Below are 19,481 nucleotides of genomic sequence, written 5' to 3' on the forward strand. Positions count from 1 at the left end.
TTTTTTTTTGTTTTTTTGAATCATTGGTTCTCGCCCCCTTTTGCTTTTTGTTTTCGGCACCACGTTTCCGTATTACAATTCCATATTATTTGAAATGATCCCCCCCCCCCACGAAAAAAAAAAGAAAATTGGATGATGAATAAATTTGGAACTTATTGAACAATTATTTGTTTGTTCATTCAAAGAGGGTATTCTTACGTTAAAAAAATAGCCGAATAGCCGCTATGATGGAAAGGGTATTCTGATAATAGTAATGAAAGGTAGCATCGTGAGGGAATAACATCACTTTCCAGGTTCTCCCATACCATAATCTAACAGAAATACTTAACAATTATTCCACGAGTACGCATTGGATATGAGCTGGTAGATAGCCAACCAGAGGATTGAAGTTGGCGATAACCATGTCTTACCCAACACACGCGAACCAAAATACTTATTATGCTATATATCCCAGAAGCACTCAGGCATACAACTATGCCAGGACTTCAACTTGGGTGAACCAAAGAGGATATATAACACTTGCTAGAACTTCAAAACCATGTGCGAACCAAAGTACTTATTATGTTATATATCCCAGAAGCACTCAGGCATACAATTATGCCAGGACTTCAACCTGGGTGAACCAAAGAGGATATATAACACTTGCTAGAACTTCAATATCTTGTGCGAACCAAAATACTTATTATGTTATATATCCCAGAAGCACTCAGGCATACAACTATGCCAGGACTTCAACCTGGGTGAACCAAAGAGGATATATTACACTTGCTAGAACTTCAAAACCATGTGCGAACCAAAGTACTTGTTATGTTATATATCCCAGAAGCACTCAGGCATACAATTATGCCAGGACTTCAACCTGGGTGAACCAGAGAGGATATATAACACTTGCTAGAACTTCGATACCATGTGCGAACCAAAAGTACTGCTCATGTTATATATCCCAGAAGCACTCAGGCATACAATTATACCAGGACTTCAACCTGGGTGAACCAAAGAGGATATATAACACTCACTAGAACTTCGATTTACCATGTGCGAACCAAAATACTTATTATGTTATATATCCCAGAAGCACTCAGGCATACAACTATGCCAGGACTTCATCGCAATGATTTCAATCCAGATAATGAACAAGTAGATCTGCTGAAAAAATGAAAAGTGAACCAGACTTTTCTTACTCGTGCATTGTTCTTTGGTAACATTCCTTAGTTACTTTTCATGTGCAACAATATTGTTTACTTTCCTTATCACACTAAGTCAGTCAATTGCTTCCAGGGCTTGCTTCGGGTCTTTTTTTCTCAGCAGCTGTTCTGCGATATCGCTCATCACTTTAGCCACTTCAACATTCTGGTCCACCTGATCGGCGAATAAAGATGCAAGAGGCACCTGGAACTTATCGCAAACATCGCCGATCAAGGTCCACATATCGCTTGTACTGTACTGTCCGGGTTGTCCTTTGCCGGGTCCTGTGTGCCTGAGCTCAGCGTCGATTGACCGCCGTTTTTCACCTCATCTCGAAGGGCCTCTAACTGGGAAAGCGCAACTTCAAGTTCAGCCTTAAGCTTAAGATTTTCATCTTGACTCTTCTCGATATCCTCTATGGATATGGCTGACCTTGAATCGACTCCAAATACTGTTTGTACAGGGTCATAAATTTTGTCCTTGTTGTTGTCACGTGTGTCAGTCGCTGTTTGGCAATCTTCATTATCTTGGCCAATATTTAGGCTGTTGATGCCATCAACCAACCAACTGTACTTTTCTTCTTCGCCCGCTTTTAGTTTTTGCCGAAGTATCGCGGAAACAACGCCGAAAGAAGAGGCTATGAATACCTCTTCTTTGTGAACTAGTCGTCGATCCAAGTGCCCGCCATTTTTAAGATTCGAGAGTTGCACTGTGTTAAATTCTTTTGGAAAGCTTGACACCAAAGGGCTACTCGACATGAATTTTCCTACAGGAATGCCGCATATTTTGGAATTCAGGAGATACCAGTCCCTCGAATCGCTCGTGGAGTGCAGCTATTTTGCTCTTCTAATATCGAAGGCATCCATGCCGCACAGCACCTGATCGAAATGAGAACAAATTTCCCGCTCTTGCGAGTAATGTCTGAAATTCAACCTCAAGAAAAGTCAAAAGAAAAATCCAGCCCCTCAAAATAAACAGGATTGACGCCATTGGAGGTTGTACACAACGGTGTTAAGGTAATCACCGAACGCTCCCCTGTTGAAACCACAAATCGAAAGCGATGATAGCTACTGAGCCGGATCATGACGTCACACCATAGCAACCAAACCCCACGAATTTTTTAACATCCGGTTTGCTCCGGCTCGTCATGTTATTCTTGTAGCTATCATTTGGCGCTCCGGCCACGCATTACGTCCGTCCTTCTTTCCAGATTTTTCCTTTCTCCACCATAACCGCCGACGTGTCTTCACATTTTTCTACGTCGCAGCTATAACTTAATCGTTTTTGCCCGCGCGCTTAATGGAGACACTTTTTGAACGCTAAATCGTACGTACGTATACATTCCTTTTAGGTTAGAGAATCCTAAATGAGCAAATAAACGACATATTATTCGAAGCCAAATTTTCTACAGTTTTTTTTGACACTTAATCGACGGCCATTTTTGAAAACGTTCCGATCCAGGTTACGTGATTGATACACCACACGTGTGTAAGGCAGTGGAAAGGGTAGCCTGAAAAACAGGCTTAATTTTGGCCAGCGAGTGCTATGTATTTTCTGAATGAGAATTATGGCCGCTATCTTTGATTTTAATGGTAGCGGAAGGCTTAAGGAGAGAAAGAAATTTGTACTACGGGGGCGGTCGACGGTCAAAAATAAGAAGAAGAAGGGTGGGGGTGGAGGAGTGAAGATTCTCGCCCTTCCCCCGCCTCCTACCCCCACTGTTTACTCTAACTCCAAATCAAACATGGCCGGTCGGATAAACGACCGCGAGCTTATAACGTTAGCTCCCACTAATAAGAAACCTACACTGCAGGCTATGAAAAGGGTCATGCTAAGACCTGAAAGTAACAACTTCGCCTTCGCTGTTCGCTACCGAGCAGAAAAAAATGTATTTGTTCCATTTTGATACAAGCCACCATTTAGAGACTATGAAATACGAAGCGAGAAATAAAACACTTTCTCTAGAAAGGTTGAATTATCAAAACGCGACGGATCACGTATCTGTATTCAGAGCCACGGGTAAATTGCATGCCATACCAAACAGAGGTAAAAAAATAGTTATATATATATTTTTTTTTCCTCTTGACCATGATCGAGTCTGTTAATTATAGAAATATTTTTTAGTCCAAGCCGAAAAGTATTAAACTTAAGATTTTGTCCGGTGTATATCATTGTGACCTCAAGCCCATCGATCCTAGAGTGAGCGTGACATAAGCGCAAAGTGTCGTCACGTATTATGGGAGGTCTTGATCTGGTTCGTGAACGAAACTCTTCTTCCACGCTCCGAAAATAAACAAGATTTATACTTTCTGTATCTTTTTTTAACGGAGACCAGTGAGCTGCACAAAGAAAGTCTACTTGGTGTTGTAACTTTTTGTTTATTTTTTCCGACGCGTTTTGTCTGAGACTTCTTCAGGGATGATTACAACTAACATTGAACAGTATATATAGCACATTCGTGTCCGTAAGTATGACTTCCAGCGGAAGTGAATAATAACTGAAACATGTTGTAAACCGACGTAACAAGAGACGTCTTGTTATGAGCGCTACACTCAAGCATTGTTTCTCATTTGCGACCGGAAAATATGATGAAATAAATCTTGTCTGCAATGTTACTCGTTTCAAAAATGTACCACTGTCAGCTGAGTGAACAGTAAATTACTCACACTCGTTTATCGTAAATAAAACAAGCCGAAAGCCTGAGAGAGGAAGCCATGAAAGGACATGTCATGAGACTGCCTAGCACCCACAGTATTAAACGCAATATCTTGGTTAAGAAAACGAACCTAGTAAGCGACCCAATCGTGTGACGGAAATAACAAGCTCGTAATAAGGTAAGATTGAGGAAAGGAGTGGTTATTTCTGTTAAGACTAAGTCAGGGAATTTTGAAGAGCAGGCGTGTTTGTGAGTCGTCCATTCTGTTTTTTTTTTTGTTGCATCTTTCAAGCAAGCAGAAGTAAGCGTTAGGTGAGCGCTATGGATGAAAAAGAAGTTATTCCTGCTCTATCGCGTGTTTTGAAGAGCATTGTTCAGGGGGCCATGTTCATTTCAAAAAGGAAATTGAGCAATGCTGAGTGTATTGACCAGATTAAAGCAGAATTTCCCTTTCTAAGGCGCGTTTGACCTGTAAACATCACGCCACATTTCTCGAGAACAATTAATTCTGCATTGCTTAGGCATTTAGGATAGTAAGGGTCAGTGTAGAATTCCTGTGTGGTATGAATAGGTAGTCATTACACAACCACTCTCCGGATAAATTTCGAGTTGCATTCTCGCAGTTCGTCCAATAATCATTCAGATAATCAGTTTGTGCGTCTGCCATCATGATATTTCTCGCTCTAACTTGAAATTCGAGGTAGGTGAGTAACAGTTTTCTTCAACTACACCTTGAGTTGTTCATTATCGCCACTGTGTGTTTGTCGACGAATCCGGTGACAACTTTTGGACGGCCAGAAGTCACGGTAAAGCGTACGAGGGAGAATCTGATTTACGCGCAGATGATCGCTTTTTGTCGCTTAGGAATGTAACTTCACGCAATTGTTCGCCTTTTCAAACAAATGAATGCGTATTTTCTCGTGATGAACAGCAAAAGGTTTATTAACGAACGTTTTGAGCCGCTTTTAGCAGAAATTAAAACGCAATCTTTTGTACCCTTCAATTTCCTGTTATCATCAATTGCGCAATAATTTGTTTCTTCGTGCTTGTCGTTCATGCCATGCAAGTTCGTAATCCCATTTATTTAGGATATCTTGTTGGAAGTTAATACTTTGAAAACTTGAAAGAGTTTTGAAATTTCATACACATGTAAATCAAAATAGCGTGATATTATGATATCAAACGTGAAATTATTTCAAACTGTTTGCTGGCAAAGAAAAGTTTGTATCAATAAAGTGGAGTTGAGGTTTGAGAAAAACTAGGTTTTGACACTAAACTAAGCGTATTGAAGTGAATTTTTTGAAGGACTTTAATTTCTAAGATGCACATTCATCCTATAGCGTCACAATCTTCGATTTCTCGGTTTCCGCATTTTAATAAGATACAATTGTTTCGGTTGAACCTCGAGGGAGACATCTGTTAGTTTTAATTACAAAGTGCTGGGAATTGGCATCCAAACAGAAAGCAGATTCAAAGCGTACATCTTTATTCTAATTAAAGTAGAGACGAGTTTTCACCTTTTCTCAAGTCAATTAAGCTGTGTAGCCACTTTCCGTAATTATGCCGTTATGCGCAATTGATAGAGTCAGTGCGCATGTGTGATTAAGTATTTATTCAAACGAGAATAACATGACCAAAGAACTTTTTACCTTTTCCTCTTACACATATCAATCGCTGTTTAATTTCACTTAATATGTATCTATGCTTGAACAAATTGAATCTTTCTCAGGATTTTGGTCGAGGATAGCTATCTCCAGAGCTAACGCCGATTATGGCTCTACAGCCTTTTACAAACGAACAGCTGAATTACTTCAAATTTGCCTCAATTGTACTCAATGAGTTCGCCATTGCTTTGCGGCAGACGTTCAAATCCATGTGGGACAACAGATTTGGACATCGTCCCGGATATCAACTGTGGGATAACTCCACGGTAGTAAGAAATTTGTTTCTAGCTGAAGAAGGTGGAAAAAGCAAAGTTCCTACACACATCTCCTATGAAGAATGGGACTGTACCGCCCTGTTCCAGGCCACCATCTATGCAAGGTCCTTCGCTACGCCAGATAGCAAAGGTTATTACAAGACACTCAGTGAAATGTACGTAAGGCACCATAAAGTACCTCCCGCAAAGTTCCATCCATCTGTTGTGAGTCCAAGTGGAAATACAGCCGAAACCTTCGCTCTTGCGATTGATCAGCTTCGACTTTTACGAAACTCCCTTTGTCACGCAGACAGGTCAGAGATTGATAAACCAACCTTTGACCAATACGTGAAGCTTGCTAAAGAAGCATTCAAAGCTCTTGGAATCATAACAGATCCCATTGATGCCATCGGTGGACTGACAGAGTCTGACTTTCCCACCAAAGAAGTTCGCAAATTGGAAGAAAGTCTTAGACAGGAGACCAGATCATACATCGAGTGTCTCGAAGAACTAAGATCAGGTGTCGAGTGTCTCGAAGAAGTGAAATCAGGTGTCGGCAAATTAATAGCACAGGGGAATGCGATAAAAGAAAAAGTTGATGACCTCGCTTTGTTGAAGGGAGAAATAGATGATTTGAAACTAAACATGGATGAAGATCAAACAGGTATAAACTGATTAAAAGCTTTACAGAATTTTTTGATTAACAACAATTTAAGATGCAATATGGCAGTCTTATAACCATTAGTTTGGCAGGGAGGAACTGAAAAGAAATAGCAGCGTTTCTGCTCTTTACGCTAGTAATAATAGTTCAACGGGGCAACTTCCAGTTTTCGCAAAAGTGCTTCGTACATGTCTTGAAAATCCTGTCTTCATCCATAAGATGAATTTATTCTATAATCAGAATACCACCTTAAACAATCTGTTGTCTTTTATTTTAAAACAATTTGTTCAAGAAGTAAGCCGCAGCCACTATATTTACCTGCATCGTGACTCTGGTGGGATGTTGTTAAGATTACAACCTCACGGAAAGAGCAAGAAGCTCATGATTAAAGCTGTGTCCCTAAAACATGATTTCCACATTTTTAATGGTACAGTAAAATGTACTATTTATTATCATCGTTATTTTTCTCTTCAAACTACCGACATGAACTCTTTCATAATTGCATCAATTTGCTTCTTTTAAGATTCAAAGCCATTCCTTCCACCATCAAGTCTTCCTTCAAAGGTTCCACACTTCACTGGCCGTCAGAGAGAATGTGAAGACATCAGCAATCACTTAACTTCCAAACGTTCCCGCATCGTGTCGGTATGGGGCTCGCCTGGTTTTGGTAAGACTTCTGTGGCAACTGAAGTCGGACATCGACTTCAAACTGGTGGACTTCTCGTATACTTCTTCTCCATGAGAGGGCTTCTTTCAAAGGCCGATCTGACCACGCAGCTTCTGAGCTTCTTTAGAAGACACTCCACAAGAGATCAAATTCCTCAGCAGATGTCCATAGAAGAAGAACTTTTTCTCTTTCTAAGAGACATTTCAGGTGAATTTGTGATGATTCTTGACAATGCCGATGAATTACTCGAAAGTGGAGCACCGAATGTAAAGGGGGATTTTATCAACCTTCTGGAAGTCATTCTTAGTCAATTCAAAAATTTAACATTTCTCCTTACCACAAGGGAATCTATTGAATTTATGAATGTGCATTTTGAAGGCCATCAAGCAGTAAGAATAGGGCCATTACACGAGTCCTTCTCTCAAACCTTAGTCGGTGGATTACTTCCTAAAGCGACCGCGTCTGACTGCTCGAAAATTGCGAAAATCTGCGGGTTCGTACCTTTGGCCATGAAACTGTTGTGTTCCTCCATTACTGAAGATAATGCTCAGCCGAGTCAATTTTTAGATACCTTCAAGGAATCAATAGAAAGTAGCCTTTTCGAGCTGTTGGACAATCCAGATTATCCAAGCTATCTGCGATTAAAGTTCCTATTTGAATCCTCTTTTCAGAGACTCTCTTTATCTGAAAAAGAAGCGTTGGCATCACTTAGTGTTTTTTCTGGAGATTTTAACCACTCAGTTGCTGCAGCTGTCATGGGTGTAAAAACAACTCTGAAGGCCAAGAAAATCTTGCATAGGCTTCGGAGAAAGTCTTTCGATCCTCGACTCTAGCTTCAAACCTGAGTCATTTTCGATGCATAAGTTGATTCTGTCGTTTGCAAGAGGAAGAGGTCAAGATGAAATGAAAGAAACCATGCTGAACACCAAAGCACGTTTGTCTGCATTTTACGTCTCTCTTTTCGAGAAGCTAAATAAACAGTTTTTGACAGGACAATCCATGCAAGCATTTATTTATTTCTATGAAGAGAGGCAGAATATTATTCAGAGTCTTATGGAGAGCTGCACTGATCCTAAGACATGTGACGTTGCATTTGGTGTCCTGACAAAGGCGGAAATCTTTCTAGATTCCCTTTTCTGGTGCGAGGGAAAAATTATCGACAAAATTTATGATCACGCAACTGAAAAAGCTCAGGCGTTTGGAAAGAGCGTGTTCTACAGTCAGTTACTGTTGTCCTTGGCATTCACCGAAGTGACTTGGGGGATACATGGAAGATCGATGACGCTGCTCTCCAAAGCCGAGGACTTTTCTTTGTCGGTAGATGATAAAAGAAAAATCCTTTGTTATAAAGGCATCTGTCAACTGGTTTCAGGGAAAATAGATGACGGAGCTGAGAACTTACAAAAAGCTCTTTGCTTGGTGAGTGATAGCCCGGAACAGCGAATTCTCACAGTATTTGCACTGCAAATTCTTGTTACTTACTTTCTTTTCAAGAAAAAGAAAGCAACTTCTCTAGAGCTTTACACCACAGCCTTAAATGAATGCAGAGCATTGGGAGACACAAGTCTCCTTGTTATTCCTCCAGTGAATAACAAAGAATTGAGAATAATAGAGGCAGATATGCCAAAGGCAGATGTTACAACCACTCAACCACTTAGATTAGAAATGATATGCGTTGTTAGCAAAGCGACAGAAATGTTCTCTGATTATGAAACAAAGCAAGCAATAAGCAAATCTGTACTAAGGATGTCAAATGAAATAGATAAACAGATCCTCCCACATTCCATTGGTTCATGGACCTTCCAGCGCAACGTCAATTCGACACTTAAAAATGTACTGAATAATCCCGAGGAAGCAACAAAGTTGTGGGACACATGGATAAATTATCATAAAATGATCTTAAAACAAAGTGGAAAAGTCAATGCAGGAGATAAAGCTAAACCCAACAAACATCTTGATTTAAATTGGTATCAAGAAGGACTACTAAGAAGCTATTTGGACCGTGGCTGCGCTATTCATCAGATGCAAAACTATCCTGGTGCCATTCAGTCCTTTCAACTTGCCCTCGACATTGCAATAGGACTCTTCGGGGAAGAACACCCAGACACAGCTCAAAGTTACTTTTCTCTCGGAGAAACACAACATGCCTCAAGCGACTTCTCGTCAGCAGTTGCGTCTTTTCAGCGTGCTCTCAAAATTAGAACTAAACTCTTCGGGAAAGAACATCCAGATACAGCTCAGAGTTACTTTTCTCTCGGAGTAACCAAACATGCCTCAGGCGACTTTTTGGCAGCACTTCAGTCCAAACAGTGTGCTCTTGACATAAGAGTTAAACTCCTCGGGGAAGAACACCCAGATACAGCGAAGAGTTACTTGTCTCTCGGAAAAACCCAGCACGCCTCAGGCGACGTTTTGTCAGCCTTTCAGTCCAAACAGCGTGCTCTTGACATTAGAGTGAAACTGTTTGAAAAAGAACACCCAGAGGAAGCTAAGAGTTACTTTGACCTCGGAGTAGCACAACATGCCTCAGAAGACTTTTTGTCAGCACTTCAGTCCAAACAGCGTGCTCTTGACATAAGAGTGAAACTCTTTGGGGAAGAACACTCAGACACAGCTCAGAGTTACTTTTCTCTTGGAGTAACCCAACATGCCTTAGGCGACTTTTTGTCAGCACTTCAGTCCAAACAGCGTGCTCTTGACATAAGAGTTAAACTTTTTGGGGAGGAACACCCAGACACAGCTAAGAGTTACTTTGACCTCGGAGTAACACAACATGCCTCAGGCGACTTTTTGTCAGCACTTCAGTCCAAACAGCGAGCTCTTGACATAAGAGTTAGACTCTTTGGGGAAGAACACCCAGACACAGCTAAGAGTTACCTTGACCTCGGTGTAACCCAACATGCTTTAGACGACTTTTTGTCAGCACTTAAGTCCAAACAGCGTGCTCTTGACATAAGAGTTAAACTCTTCGGGGAAGAACACCCAGACTCAGCTAAGAGTTACTTTTCTCTCGGAGTAACCCAACATGCCTTAGGCGACTTTTTGACAGCACTTCAGTCCAAACAGTGTGCTCTTGACATAAGAGTTAAACTTTTTGGGGAAGAACACTCAGACACAGCTAAGAGTTACTTTGACCTCGGTGTAACCCAACACGGCTTAGGCCACTTTTTGTCAGCACTTCAGTCCAAACAGCGTGCTCTTGACATAAGAGTTAAACTCTTCGGGGAAGAACACCCAGATACAGCCGAGTATTACTTCTCTCTCGGAGTAACCCAGTTTACCTCAGGCGACGTTTTGTCAGCACTTCAGTCTTTTCAGCGTGCCCTTGAAATCAGAATTAAACTCTTAGCGGAAGAAGAACCAAGCAAAGCTTAGTGTTAATTTTCTCTCTTAGAAACACAACATGCTTTATGCGAATTCTTGTCAGGAGTTCAGTCTTTTCAGCGTGCTCTTGAAATTAGAGCTAGACGATAGTTACTTTACTCTCGAAGTAACCCAACATGCCCCACGCGACTTTTTGTCAGCACTTGAGTCCAAACAGCGTGCTCTTGACATTAGAGACTATTCGGGGAAAACACCCAGACACACCTCAGCGTTACGTTTATCTCGGAGAAACACAAAGTGCCTTAGGCAATTTCTTGTCAGCACTTCAGTTCGATGAGCGCGCTCTTACAGTTTTACAATTAAAATGAAAGATTTTTCGCTTCATTTCAACGTTTCATTGCAGAAACTCGATTAAAAACATTTCATGTCTCAATATGAGTTTATTTGAGATGAAGACAAGTTTACATTCACTCTATAATATGAAAAAATAAATAAATTCCCACAGAATCAAGGTTTCAATATCTCTGACTTCTCTGCTTTTTGTTTTTGTTTACACCATAGTCTTGTTAATGTTCGTGTATCCAGCCCCTACACATGATAGCAAGATTTTATTCTTGCCTTCTGCTACACTGTTGTCATCATCACTCTGTTGTGCTTGTATTTTGAACATCACTCCAAAAAATTCTTTTAGATGCTTCAAAAATTGAATGCTGTAAAAGAGTTGATGATAGTATTGAGAAAATTAAAAAAAATTACTGAGTAGAAGGAAAACAATAACATTTATAATGAACCTACCACCACCAAGCCGTCTCTCCCCTCCCTCCCCACTTACTTTTCTCCATTTCTCCTTCCTTCCAACACTTTCCTTTCTTCCTGTCTATCTCACCTCTCTTTCATCTCCTTCCATTCTTCATCATCTCCCTTTCTTCCCTCTCTTCCTATTATCCATTCGACCTTTCCTCTCTATCTGAGCTGCACTCGTCTTCATTTCCCATCATTCTCTACACCTCACCTCCCTGCCACCCTGTCCCTCTCCTTCTTCCTATCTCCCCTCTCTTCTTTATCTTTTCCTTCCTCATCATCTCCTCTCCTTCTCTCTCTCCCTCTCCATCCCTCTGTCTCCCTCCATTTCCCCTCCCTCCCTCCCTGTCCTCCTCTAAATTTCTCTCCCTCCTCCTGCCCCCCTGCTACCTCATTCCCCTTCACTGTGCCCACCATATCCCACACAATGCTTCTATCCTCTCTCCATTCCCACTCCCTCCCTGTCTCCTCCTGTGTCCTCCATCATACTCCCTAACACTGCCTCTTCCCACTTTTCAATCTCTCTGTTTCTCCTCCTTCTCCCTTCTCTCCTTTGTGCTATTGAATGAGAGCCAGACTGATGCCAAGCAGTTAAAAAAATCTTTCCAAATGACACACAACAGATCATAACTCCAGCAAACAGAAAATTGTGTGAATTTATTGACTCTTTTCACTGAGAGACATTATCAACTACTTACGTATATGGAGTCAGTGGACCAGTGAGAATTTTAGAAACATCCCTTTGTCCCAGAATCATGTAAAGGAGAACAACACTCTGATGGCGAGAGTCAACACAGCCTCCCTATCAAAGGAGAAAGATAAATAATAATGGTGAGTCTTATTTCAGAATATACAGCTATACTTTAATCATTTTAAAAGCTAGTATGAGTGTAAGCCTGATCACCAGCTGCCAAGAGCTCTTAAAGAAGGGCATTTTGATTGAGTGCCGTACATCCAAAACTGAAAGCAATCACAGTAGCCAACCAGAACAAAGGAACATATCACGAGCCAATGAAGGATCAAAGTATAAATAAAGAAACTGACCAAAGCAGGAAAAACCTTACCTTGTAAATTTCTTCAAGTAACATTTCAGCTGCCTGTTTGCCAAGATCCTCAGGGACAACTGGCTGACCCTCCCCTACTGGGATAGATGATGTCTGAACACTTAGCATGGCACCAGTTGTTGATTCTGCAACTAATGAGATCCCAAACCCTGGTGACCTGGAGGAAGACATTTTTAATCATGATTATCATTAATCTGATGATTTATGGTGTACCATGCTTATGACAAAAGAACACATTGCATCTCTGGTTTTAAGAGACTCTGAAAAGCTTGCTTATCGTAATATCACCAGCACAACAGAAGTGCACTGACTCAGTTGCATTAGCAAATCTGGGCATGAGATCTAGCAAGCGTTATAACTTTGCCTTCTTGGACAAGACACCTTACTCTCATAGTTCCTCTCTCTGCTCAGGAGTATGAATGGGTACTGATAACTTCTTAAGTAAATCTAAAAAATGCCAAGAGCAATTTACAATGGACGGTCACCCCTTCCAGGGGAAGGGGAGGAGAAGTAAAACTTCTTATAAATTTTGCCACTTTGGATATTAAGAAATATGGTTGTCATCTTCTCATGAGCACAGAACAAAGAAAAAATTCTGAGTCCCCATGAGGAATTGAACCTCAAACCTTCAGATTCCACACTCCCATGCTCTACCACTGAGCCACAGAGACTCTAAGGCCCATTATGAATTTCATATATGACACATATCCTGCACTCTGCTAGGATCAGCAATGTCGATAGCACCACGTTTTGTAAATAGAAGAAGATGGTAAGCTTTAAGCTCAGTAGAGAAATATAGAAAGATAATTTTTTGTCTTGTTGTGGATATTTAATGTATGAATAATGGTGAAACATGCTGATTCCCTGGTAAAAAAGTTAAAGGTTTGTTATAAAATGACATACTTTCCAGATTGACCTCCTTTGCAGTGATCTGTATAAATGTAGATATCGGACACAAACTGGTTCAAAACACCACGGACTGCATCAACCACTCTATTACAAATAGCTGGAGAAACTCTCATAGCATACCTGTTTAAGGTTTGGTTAAGGCAATCAGCTTTTATCAAAAAAAAATAGCGATCTATGTGAAATGGTCTCTATAACAGTAAAAACATTATCACAACAACTCAAAATATATTTTATTTTGACAGCAGCAATACTAGTCGTAGAAGAAGTCGTTGAAGCTAAAATCATAAATTATTTAGGAGAACTGCGCCAAGAGCAACTTTTGGTAAACTGACTTCAAAAGTGATAATCCATAGAAGAAACTGGCTTTAAATACAAGAGGACTTTGAATTAACAGGCAGTATGGAAATGTGAGAAAAGGTGTGCCTGATGAGGAAAAATGCTGACAAATTTAACAAAAAACACTAACAAGGAGGTATGAAAAATATAAAGAATGATACAAGTCAATACGAATTACAAGAAAAATAATCAGCAAGCAGTTGATCTTACAGTCTCTGTAATAAAGTTATAACACTTATACCAAGGAAAAAGTAAAGGATACGCAAGGCCTCTTATTCTTTTTATCTTGCCAGGATCTGTGAATTGTAATGGCCGCAAGTTTCTCCTCACAGGACAAGAGAATACCACCTCCCCTCCTCCTTCTGGAGGTGCTCCCCTTTTCACAATCTGTGACAAAAAAAAGTCAGTGAAATGATAATATTATATTTAATAGTGTTTTGAACAGCCATGTAAATCAATTGCAACAAATTAAAGAAATTGATGGAAAGGAAAGGAGTTCAAATCCAATGAGATTGTCTTGGACACCAATTTTGCCGTGGCCAATTCCATTGTTTTGGTAAAAATATGGCCCTTATAATGTTTAGTAAGAATGATCTACTGCAGTCCTCTTTCCTCTACTAACCAGAAAAAAGCACTTTCACAATATTATTTGACTCAATATTAATTTTTGATGTACTTCATCTTTTGTCTTCCTCTTTGATCTAAGCCATTTTAGTTATGCCTAGTTTAGTGAATAACTTTTTATCCTAAATTAAGGGGCACGTTATGTCAGGTATCTTGATGTGCGCCTCTACTCTCTGCTCTAATATTTCAATATACATATTGTATATTGTATATATGTATATATTGAATATATAAATAGAATTGCTTAGTTATTATGGTGACCTTGTTAATTACATAACTTAGCTTACTACTTCAAGGAGAGGAGATATATTCAATCATGTTGAAAGAGGCAGCTGAGTCATATTATTTAACTTTCTTTCCAACTAAGTTCACTGATGGTACAATTAATGCTTGACTCAATCTTTTGCATGTGTTAAAATTCTACTTGGAAAATTATTAATAATGATTATAATAATAATAATAATTAAATTCATTAATAATAGCTAATGATACCTTTAAATCTAAGCCTTCATCGTCCACCACAAACTTCTTTACCAGAGGGAGAGTAACTGTTTTAATGATGTCAACCTAAAATAACATAATTCAGCAATCATCAAATTCTAGGAAAGGCACATTTCTCAGAAGTAATCTAATTATGCACCTCTATACAAGCTCATTTTCCATCTTATTTCTGTCTACACTGTTAGATATGAAATGAGAGTTTTTACAAACCAGAGAGAAACTGGAAAATATCAACAGAAAAATTTGAATTAACATTTGATCTTTTTTGTATTTAACTCTTTACAACCTCACATCAGTATCCATATTTGATGTACTGTTTGATTCTTTATATATTTGCTTTGGTGATGACAAGGAAAATTTGTCCAACAGTCAAAGCTTCTTGTGTTGGTGATCATTTCTGTTATTCTCATGATCTTCTTGAATTATACAGCAGTGTACTTTAAGGAGAAGTTAGAAGCTCATCACTCTGAGGGCTTAAAGGGTCAATTCTCCGCAATAAAAAAATATGATATTATTTCTGGCTTACTGTTGGATCATGTCTGTCATTTGTTATTCCTTTCAGAGTAAGTCTGATAGGTTTCTTGCAAAATGGTGCCAGCAGCACCACTGCTTCTAGGTAATAACCAATGGATCTTTGAGGATTACAGTCGTGGTCAATGGTTCCTCCAGTTAACAGGCCAGGTTTATAAAACAGCATTGTACCTTTGGAAAAGGAAACAAAATAACCAAACATAAGGATAATATAGCTTTAATAATTTGGCCCCATTAGGAAGGGGGGGGGGGGTCCAGGTGTCCCCTATAGTATTAATGTTTGGCTTAACATCCTGTATCCTGAAATTAAGGGACCTCCCAGCTAGGAACACTACTGAAACAAGTTCAGGTCCTATTTACAACTACTCATTTCAGTAGTGTTCCTAGCTGCGAGGTCCCTTAATTTCATCTTTCCACCGCAGTGCAAATATGTGAATTTTCATATATCTAAAATCCTGTATCCTATTACTTCCTGTAGTTTCTATCCTAAAATTCAAGTTTACATCCCGGAATATAATTATATTTTAAATATCCCTTTACTTTTTTCCTTAAGTATCCCGTATCCCTATAATGTTTTATTCTGTATCCCGATAACCCCTAACAGGACCTCTATAATGAACATTACCTGGCCGGGCAGTGCTATCATTCATTAAAATCTTATAAACAAGTAACAAAAATTATCTGATAAATTATCTGAAGACTTACCTGTTTCATTAATTTCTATTCGTGATCCGTTTGTTACCTTGTCCAGGAGCCGTATAAAACTTGCTTCAAAATCTTTAAAGGGTTACATAGACAGCAAAAATTCTCAAATTAGACGGCAAAACACCAAGCATATTTTATATAAGTTTTTTACAGCTGAAGTCAGCAGCTGAAAAGGCTGTGATTTTTTTAATCAGTTCGATAATGGACGCACCTTTCAGCCCAGGATCGTCTTCAACAGCTCTTATGTTTTTTATTTTCACCGATTTACCGCTAAGCGTCGCCAAAACAAGTCTTTGTCGGAAAAAATTACAACCTTCGTATGTCAAATCAGCCGCCATGTTGAAAAACGCACGTGGGTGACCTTTCCACTCATCATATATCACGTACTCTTTCACTCTGGATTTTGCTGCTGGACCAGTAACTTACGTTTTCGTTCAAAATGGCGGACGATGATTTGGAAGGGTGAGTGACAATGACATTCCAAATCAGCGAATCTTGAGATCTTTTCCGTAGTGATTCACTTGTAGACAACTACATAACGAATTCGATTTTCTTCTAGGTATGACGATGACCTCGATGAGGTCGAAGAAGAAGACCACTTTGAAGATGTAGATGACTTAGAGGTAAGCTTTCTAGCCATTATTTTCTGAATAAGTTAATTTAGTGGATCTATATAATTTTGACAACGCACGTGTAATTTCGGTTACACATGAGTCAAACAACACTTACTGATTATCAGAATCAAATAAATGGAAATTTTTAGTTTGATATAGTAACGATACTCTCAGAGAGGATAGTAATGATCTTTTTCCCGACAATGTAGAATGAAGTCCCAGTTTGAAGGCACTTACATTTATTTCAAACTCAGAAAACCATCGTGTCCGGAATAATAATTTGTCATGACCAATCATATGTGAGATCAGGATGTGTAGGCAAAATTAAATACTAGTGTACAAGCTAATCAGCGCTTACTGCGTGAGGCTGAGATTTCTCACACCTGACTGACGGCTGGCTGCCATGTTTTCTTGCATAGATCAAATTTTATAAAGTAATATTCACTCTGAAGTTCATGGTTTTCTGAGTTTCACAGTAATCAAAAGTGGTAAAATACTTCTTTATAGCTATTTTCCTTTCCTGATGGAGGTTGTATCTAATATCCTACTGTGTTTTTTTTTTTCAGCCAACAGAAGACACAGATAATATTGACATTTTGCCCACAACAGGTATGGTTTGCAATAACTTTTCAACAGTGTTCTATAAAAACTCAGTTAAATAAGGTAATCCACTAGAACAAAGCCAAAAACTCGAGAGGTTGTGGCCACTTAGCCTTAAAGAGTTAACCATGTTAATTATAAGACACAGGATGAGGAAATGTTTCTTGCATTTCATTTTATTCAAGTAGGGAAGTTACATGATCCTTCAAGGTTGCTACTACAACCTTCATAAGTGAATGTCTCACAATGTCAGGCTGAAGAACATTTTATAACAGTTACTGGACATTTTGATTGCTTAAATGTAATATTAACTTGTACTTTTTTATGTCAATTTGAAGAAGAAAGCCAAGAACCAACTAAAAGAATCACAACACCATATATGACGAAATATGAGAGAGCAAGAGTATTAGGAACTAGAGCACTACAGATAAGGTACTTAACCTTTTAACTCAGAAGTGATTAATATGTAACTTCTCCCTGTAATATCCATACATTATTCAGCAAACAGGTCATGAGAATATTCAAACTCATCAGGTAGAAGATATTATATTACCTTGATTGAACACCAAATTCTTGTAACCAATTAACAAGGAAATGTGTTACAGCTAGAGGGGAGAATTAACAATCAGATCTTGGGAGTTAAAGGGTTAGTTAACTCAACAAAAAAAGAATGTTAAAGCCCTAATGGTAGAGATTGCAATCTTAATTTATTTAGCTTTGCCTAATTATCTCAGGCAGGGAGACCACTACAGCTTTAGTCAATTACAGAGGATCCCACAAAACAAATGACAAGGCCAGACCCCCCCCCCCCCCAATTCCCGATAAACAGGCCAGACTACATCACAGTAATCTCATTAGTGGGTTCTTTAACGTCTCCTGCCTAACCAAATAGACTAATTAATAGAAAAAGGAGACAGGACCTACGGTTTATTCGTCCTCATCCGAGAAGACTAGAATGTCTATCCATTTCTTGACATTATAGAAAGGTAGCACATTCTCCTCAGTTATTTTAAGATCTTGAGTGTTGGTCTGGCTGGAGCTCGAACCCTCAATCTCCCGCACAACAGTCCAGTGCTCTAACCAATTGAGCTAACTGGGAGGCTGTCTAAGATTTTAAGTTATACTTTGGCTAAAGACTATTTCAGTCCATTCTGGCAAGACCACAATTTTTATCTGTTGTGTTTTGATAACCAGTATGGGTGCCCCTGTTATGGTGGAACTTGAAGGTCAGACAGATCCTCTACAGATAGCCATGAAGGAACTCAAGTAAGAATTTTAATGAATTTTTTTTAACAGAGTATTTAAGGTAAAACTTACAGCGTAATTAGTTTAACAGCCAGTACCAAGTTGTCTCAGCAATGTAATCCAAAGAGAGTTTTAATATCTCTACTTAGATCTCTGTTTTGTGATAGTTGATGTGTGCTAAGCCAGAATAAACTACTACATGGAAATCAAGGGTTAATTATCCACGTGTATTGTGGGCAGCATAGCCATTTGGGATTGCAGCATCTGTGATATAATTCATACAGATTTATGATAATATTTATTAGACTATATGACAAATGAACCTGGAAAAATAGTTGTAGAAGTTGCAAACCTCTGAATTCTTTTTCAATATTATTTTAGAGCAAGAAAAATCCCCATTATTATTCGGCGATATCTTCCAGACGGAAGCCATGAAGACTGGGGGATAGATGAACTGATCATCACTGAATAAAACTGCATTGGTAGTAGTTTAGTTGTCAGAATTTTTTTGATGTTTTGATGGCTTACTTATGTGTGCTTCTTAGTTCATTTTATGTCCATATTTACTAATTAAAAATACTACCCATTCCTTTTTTTTAACCCTACCCATGAGAGTTCTGTATATCCTCAAGAGATTTTCAATTATTTCACACCTGCAGTGTATTTATGTAGTATGTTAATAATGTATTTTGTCATGTTTGGAAAATGCTTTTGATAAACAGTAAAAAGAGATCAGTCTCTGCTTTTACTTCAGTTCTGTGCAAAATTATCATTCTGTGTTTCAAAATAATCATATACCTCCTACTAAACTCACTTTCTCAGTCCATACTGTATGCTATGAACCAAGATTTTTCACCTTGGATTTATGGACAGTGTATGAAGCCCATTGCTCATAGATCTGTGTGTAAAAAATTAGGATCTGTAACGTACAGTACAGACTGAGAAAATGAGGTCAGTAAGATATATATTGTATCTTCGGGTTCAAATGGAGGGTGAAGATTTTCATTTAAACAGATTTTGAATTTACTGGGTGGTATTATGAAATACAGCCCCCTAAACTGACTAATCATAGCACACACATACCAACTAAGAGGTATAGTAATACAACATAGACCTCTGTCATAATGTCAGGCAAGATTA

At 39.0% G+C, this 19,481-nt stretch overlaps 2 protein-coding genes and 2 pseudogenes across 3 annotated transcripts in view; 2 read left to right on the top strand and 2 right to left on the bottom strand.

Annotated features, from left to right (window-relative positions):
• The window catches only part of LOC149038012 (uncharacterized), a 49,030-nt pseudogene extending 38,110 nt beyond the window's left edge, over window positions 1-10,920 (top strand). Inside the window, exons 2-3 of the transcript XR_016180889.1 lie at window positions 5,571-6,423; window positions 6,944-10,920. The product of XR_016180889.1 is annotated as an uncharacterized LOC149038012 (transcript). The remainder of the gene's footprint in view (window positions 1-5,570; window positions 6,424-6,943) is intronic.
• Window positions 1,133-2,044, bottom strand: LOC149038020 (uncharacterized; annotated as a pseudogene).
• On the bottom strand, window positions 10,832-16,428 carry LOC149038021 (RNA 3'-terminal phosphate cyclase-like protein). The gene is made up of 9 exons (XM_089186697.1): window positions 16,094-16,428; window positions 15,883-15,954; window positions 15,173-15,348; window positions 14,638-14,712; window positions 13,784-13,908; window positions 13,180-13,305; window positions 12,277-12,433; window positions 11,911-12,014; window positions 10,832-11,121 (listed from the first exon to the last, which is right to left on the bottom strand). Exons 1-9 carry the CDS (start codon window positions 16,218-16,220, stop codon window positions 10,962-10,964), a joined length of 1,122 nt encoding a protein of 373 aa, XP_089042823.1. The 5' UTR covers window positions 16,221-16,428; the 3' UTR covers window positions 10,832-10,961.
• Window positions 16,259-19,094, top strand: LOC149038022 (DNA-directed RNA polymerases I, II, and III subunit RPABC2-like). Its single transcript, XM_089186726.1, has 6 exons — window positions 16,259-16,344; window positions 16,442-16,505; window positions 17,063-17,105; window positions 17,435-17,528; window positions 18,291-18,362; window positions 18,723-19,094. Exons 1-6 carry the CDS (start codon window positions 16,322-16,324, stop codon window positions 18,811-18,813), a joined length of 387 nt encoding a protein of 128 aa, XP_089042852.1. The 5' UTR covers window positions 16,259-16,321; the 3' UTR covers window positions 18,814-19,094.
• Window positions 19,095-19,481: the final 387 nt, after the last annotated feature.

The sequence above is a fragment of the Pocillopora damicornis genome, chromosome 11, assembly GCF_964200805.1.
Source record: "Pocillopora damicornis chromosome 11, jaPocDami1.2, whole genome shotgun sequence".
In the NCBI taxonomy this organism is placed as follows: Eukaryota; Metazoa; Cnidaria; class Anthozoa; order Scleractinia; family Pocilloporidae; genus Pocillopora; species Pocillopora damicornis.

Excerpts from the sequence above, each read along its gene's own strand:
- LOC149038021 (XM_089186697.1), bottom strand. The coding sequence starts at position 16,220 with ATGGCGGCTGATTTGACATACGAAGGTTGTAATTTTTTCCGACAAAGA. Across the intron at positions 14,713-15,172 it reads ATGACAGACATGATCCAACA|GTTGACATCATTAAAACAGT; the intron begins GTAAGCCAGAAA and ends ATGTTATTTTAG. Across the intron at positions 13,306-13,783 it reads AAAAGAATAAGAGGCCTTGC|GTATGCTATGAGAGTTTCTC; the intron begins GTATCCTTTACT and ends AACCTTAAACAG.
- LOC149038022 (XM_089186726.1), top strand. The coding sequence starts at position 16,322 with ATGGCGGACGATGATTTGGAAGG. Across the intron at positions 16,345-16,441 it reads GCGGACGATGATTTGGAAGG|GTATGACGATGACCTCGATG; the intron begins GTGAGTGACAAT and ends ATTTTCTTCTAG. Across the intron at positions 17,106-17,434 it reads TGACATTTTGCCCACAACAG|AAGAAAGCCAAGAACCAACT; the intron begins GTATGGTTTGCA and ends GTCAATTTGAAG.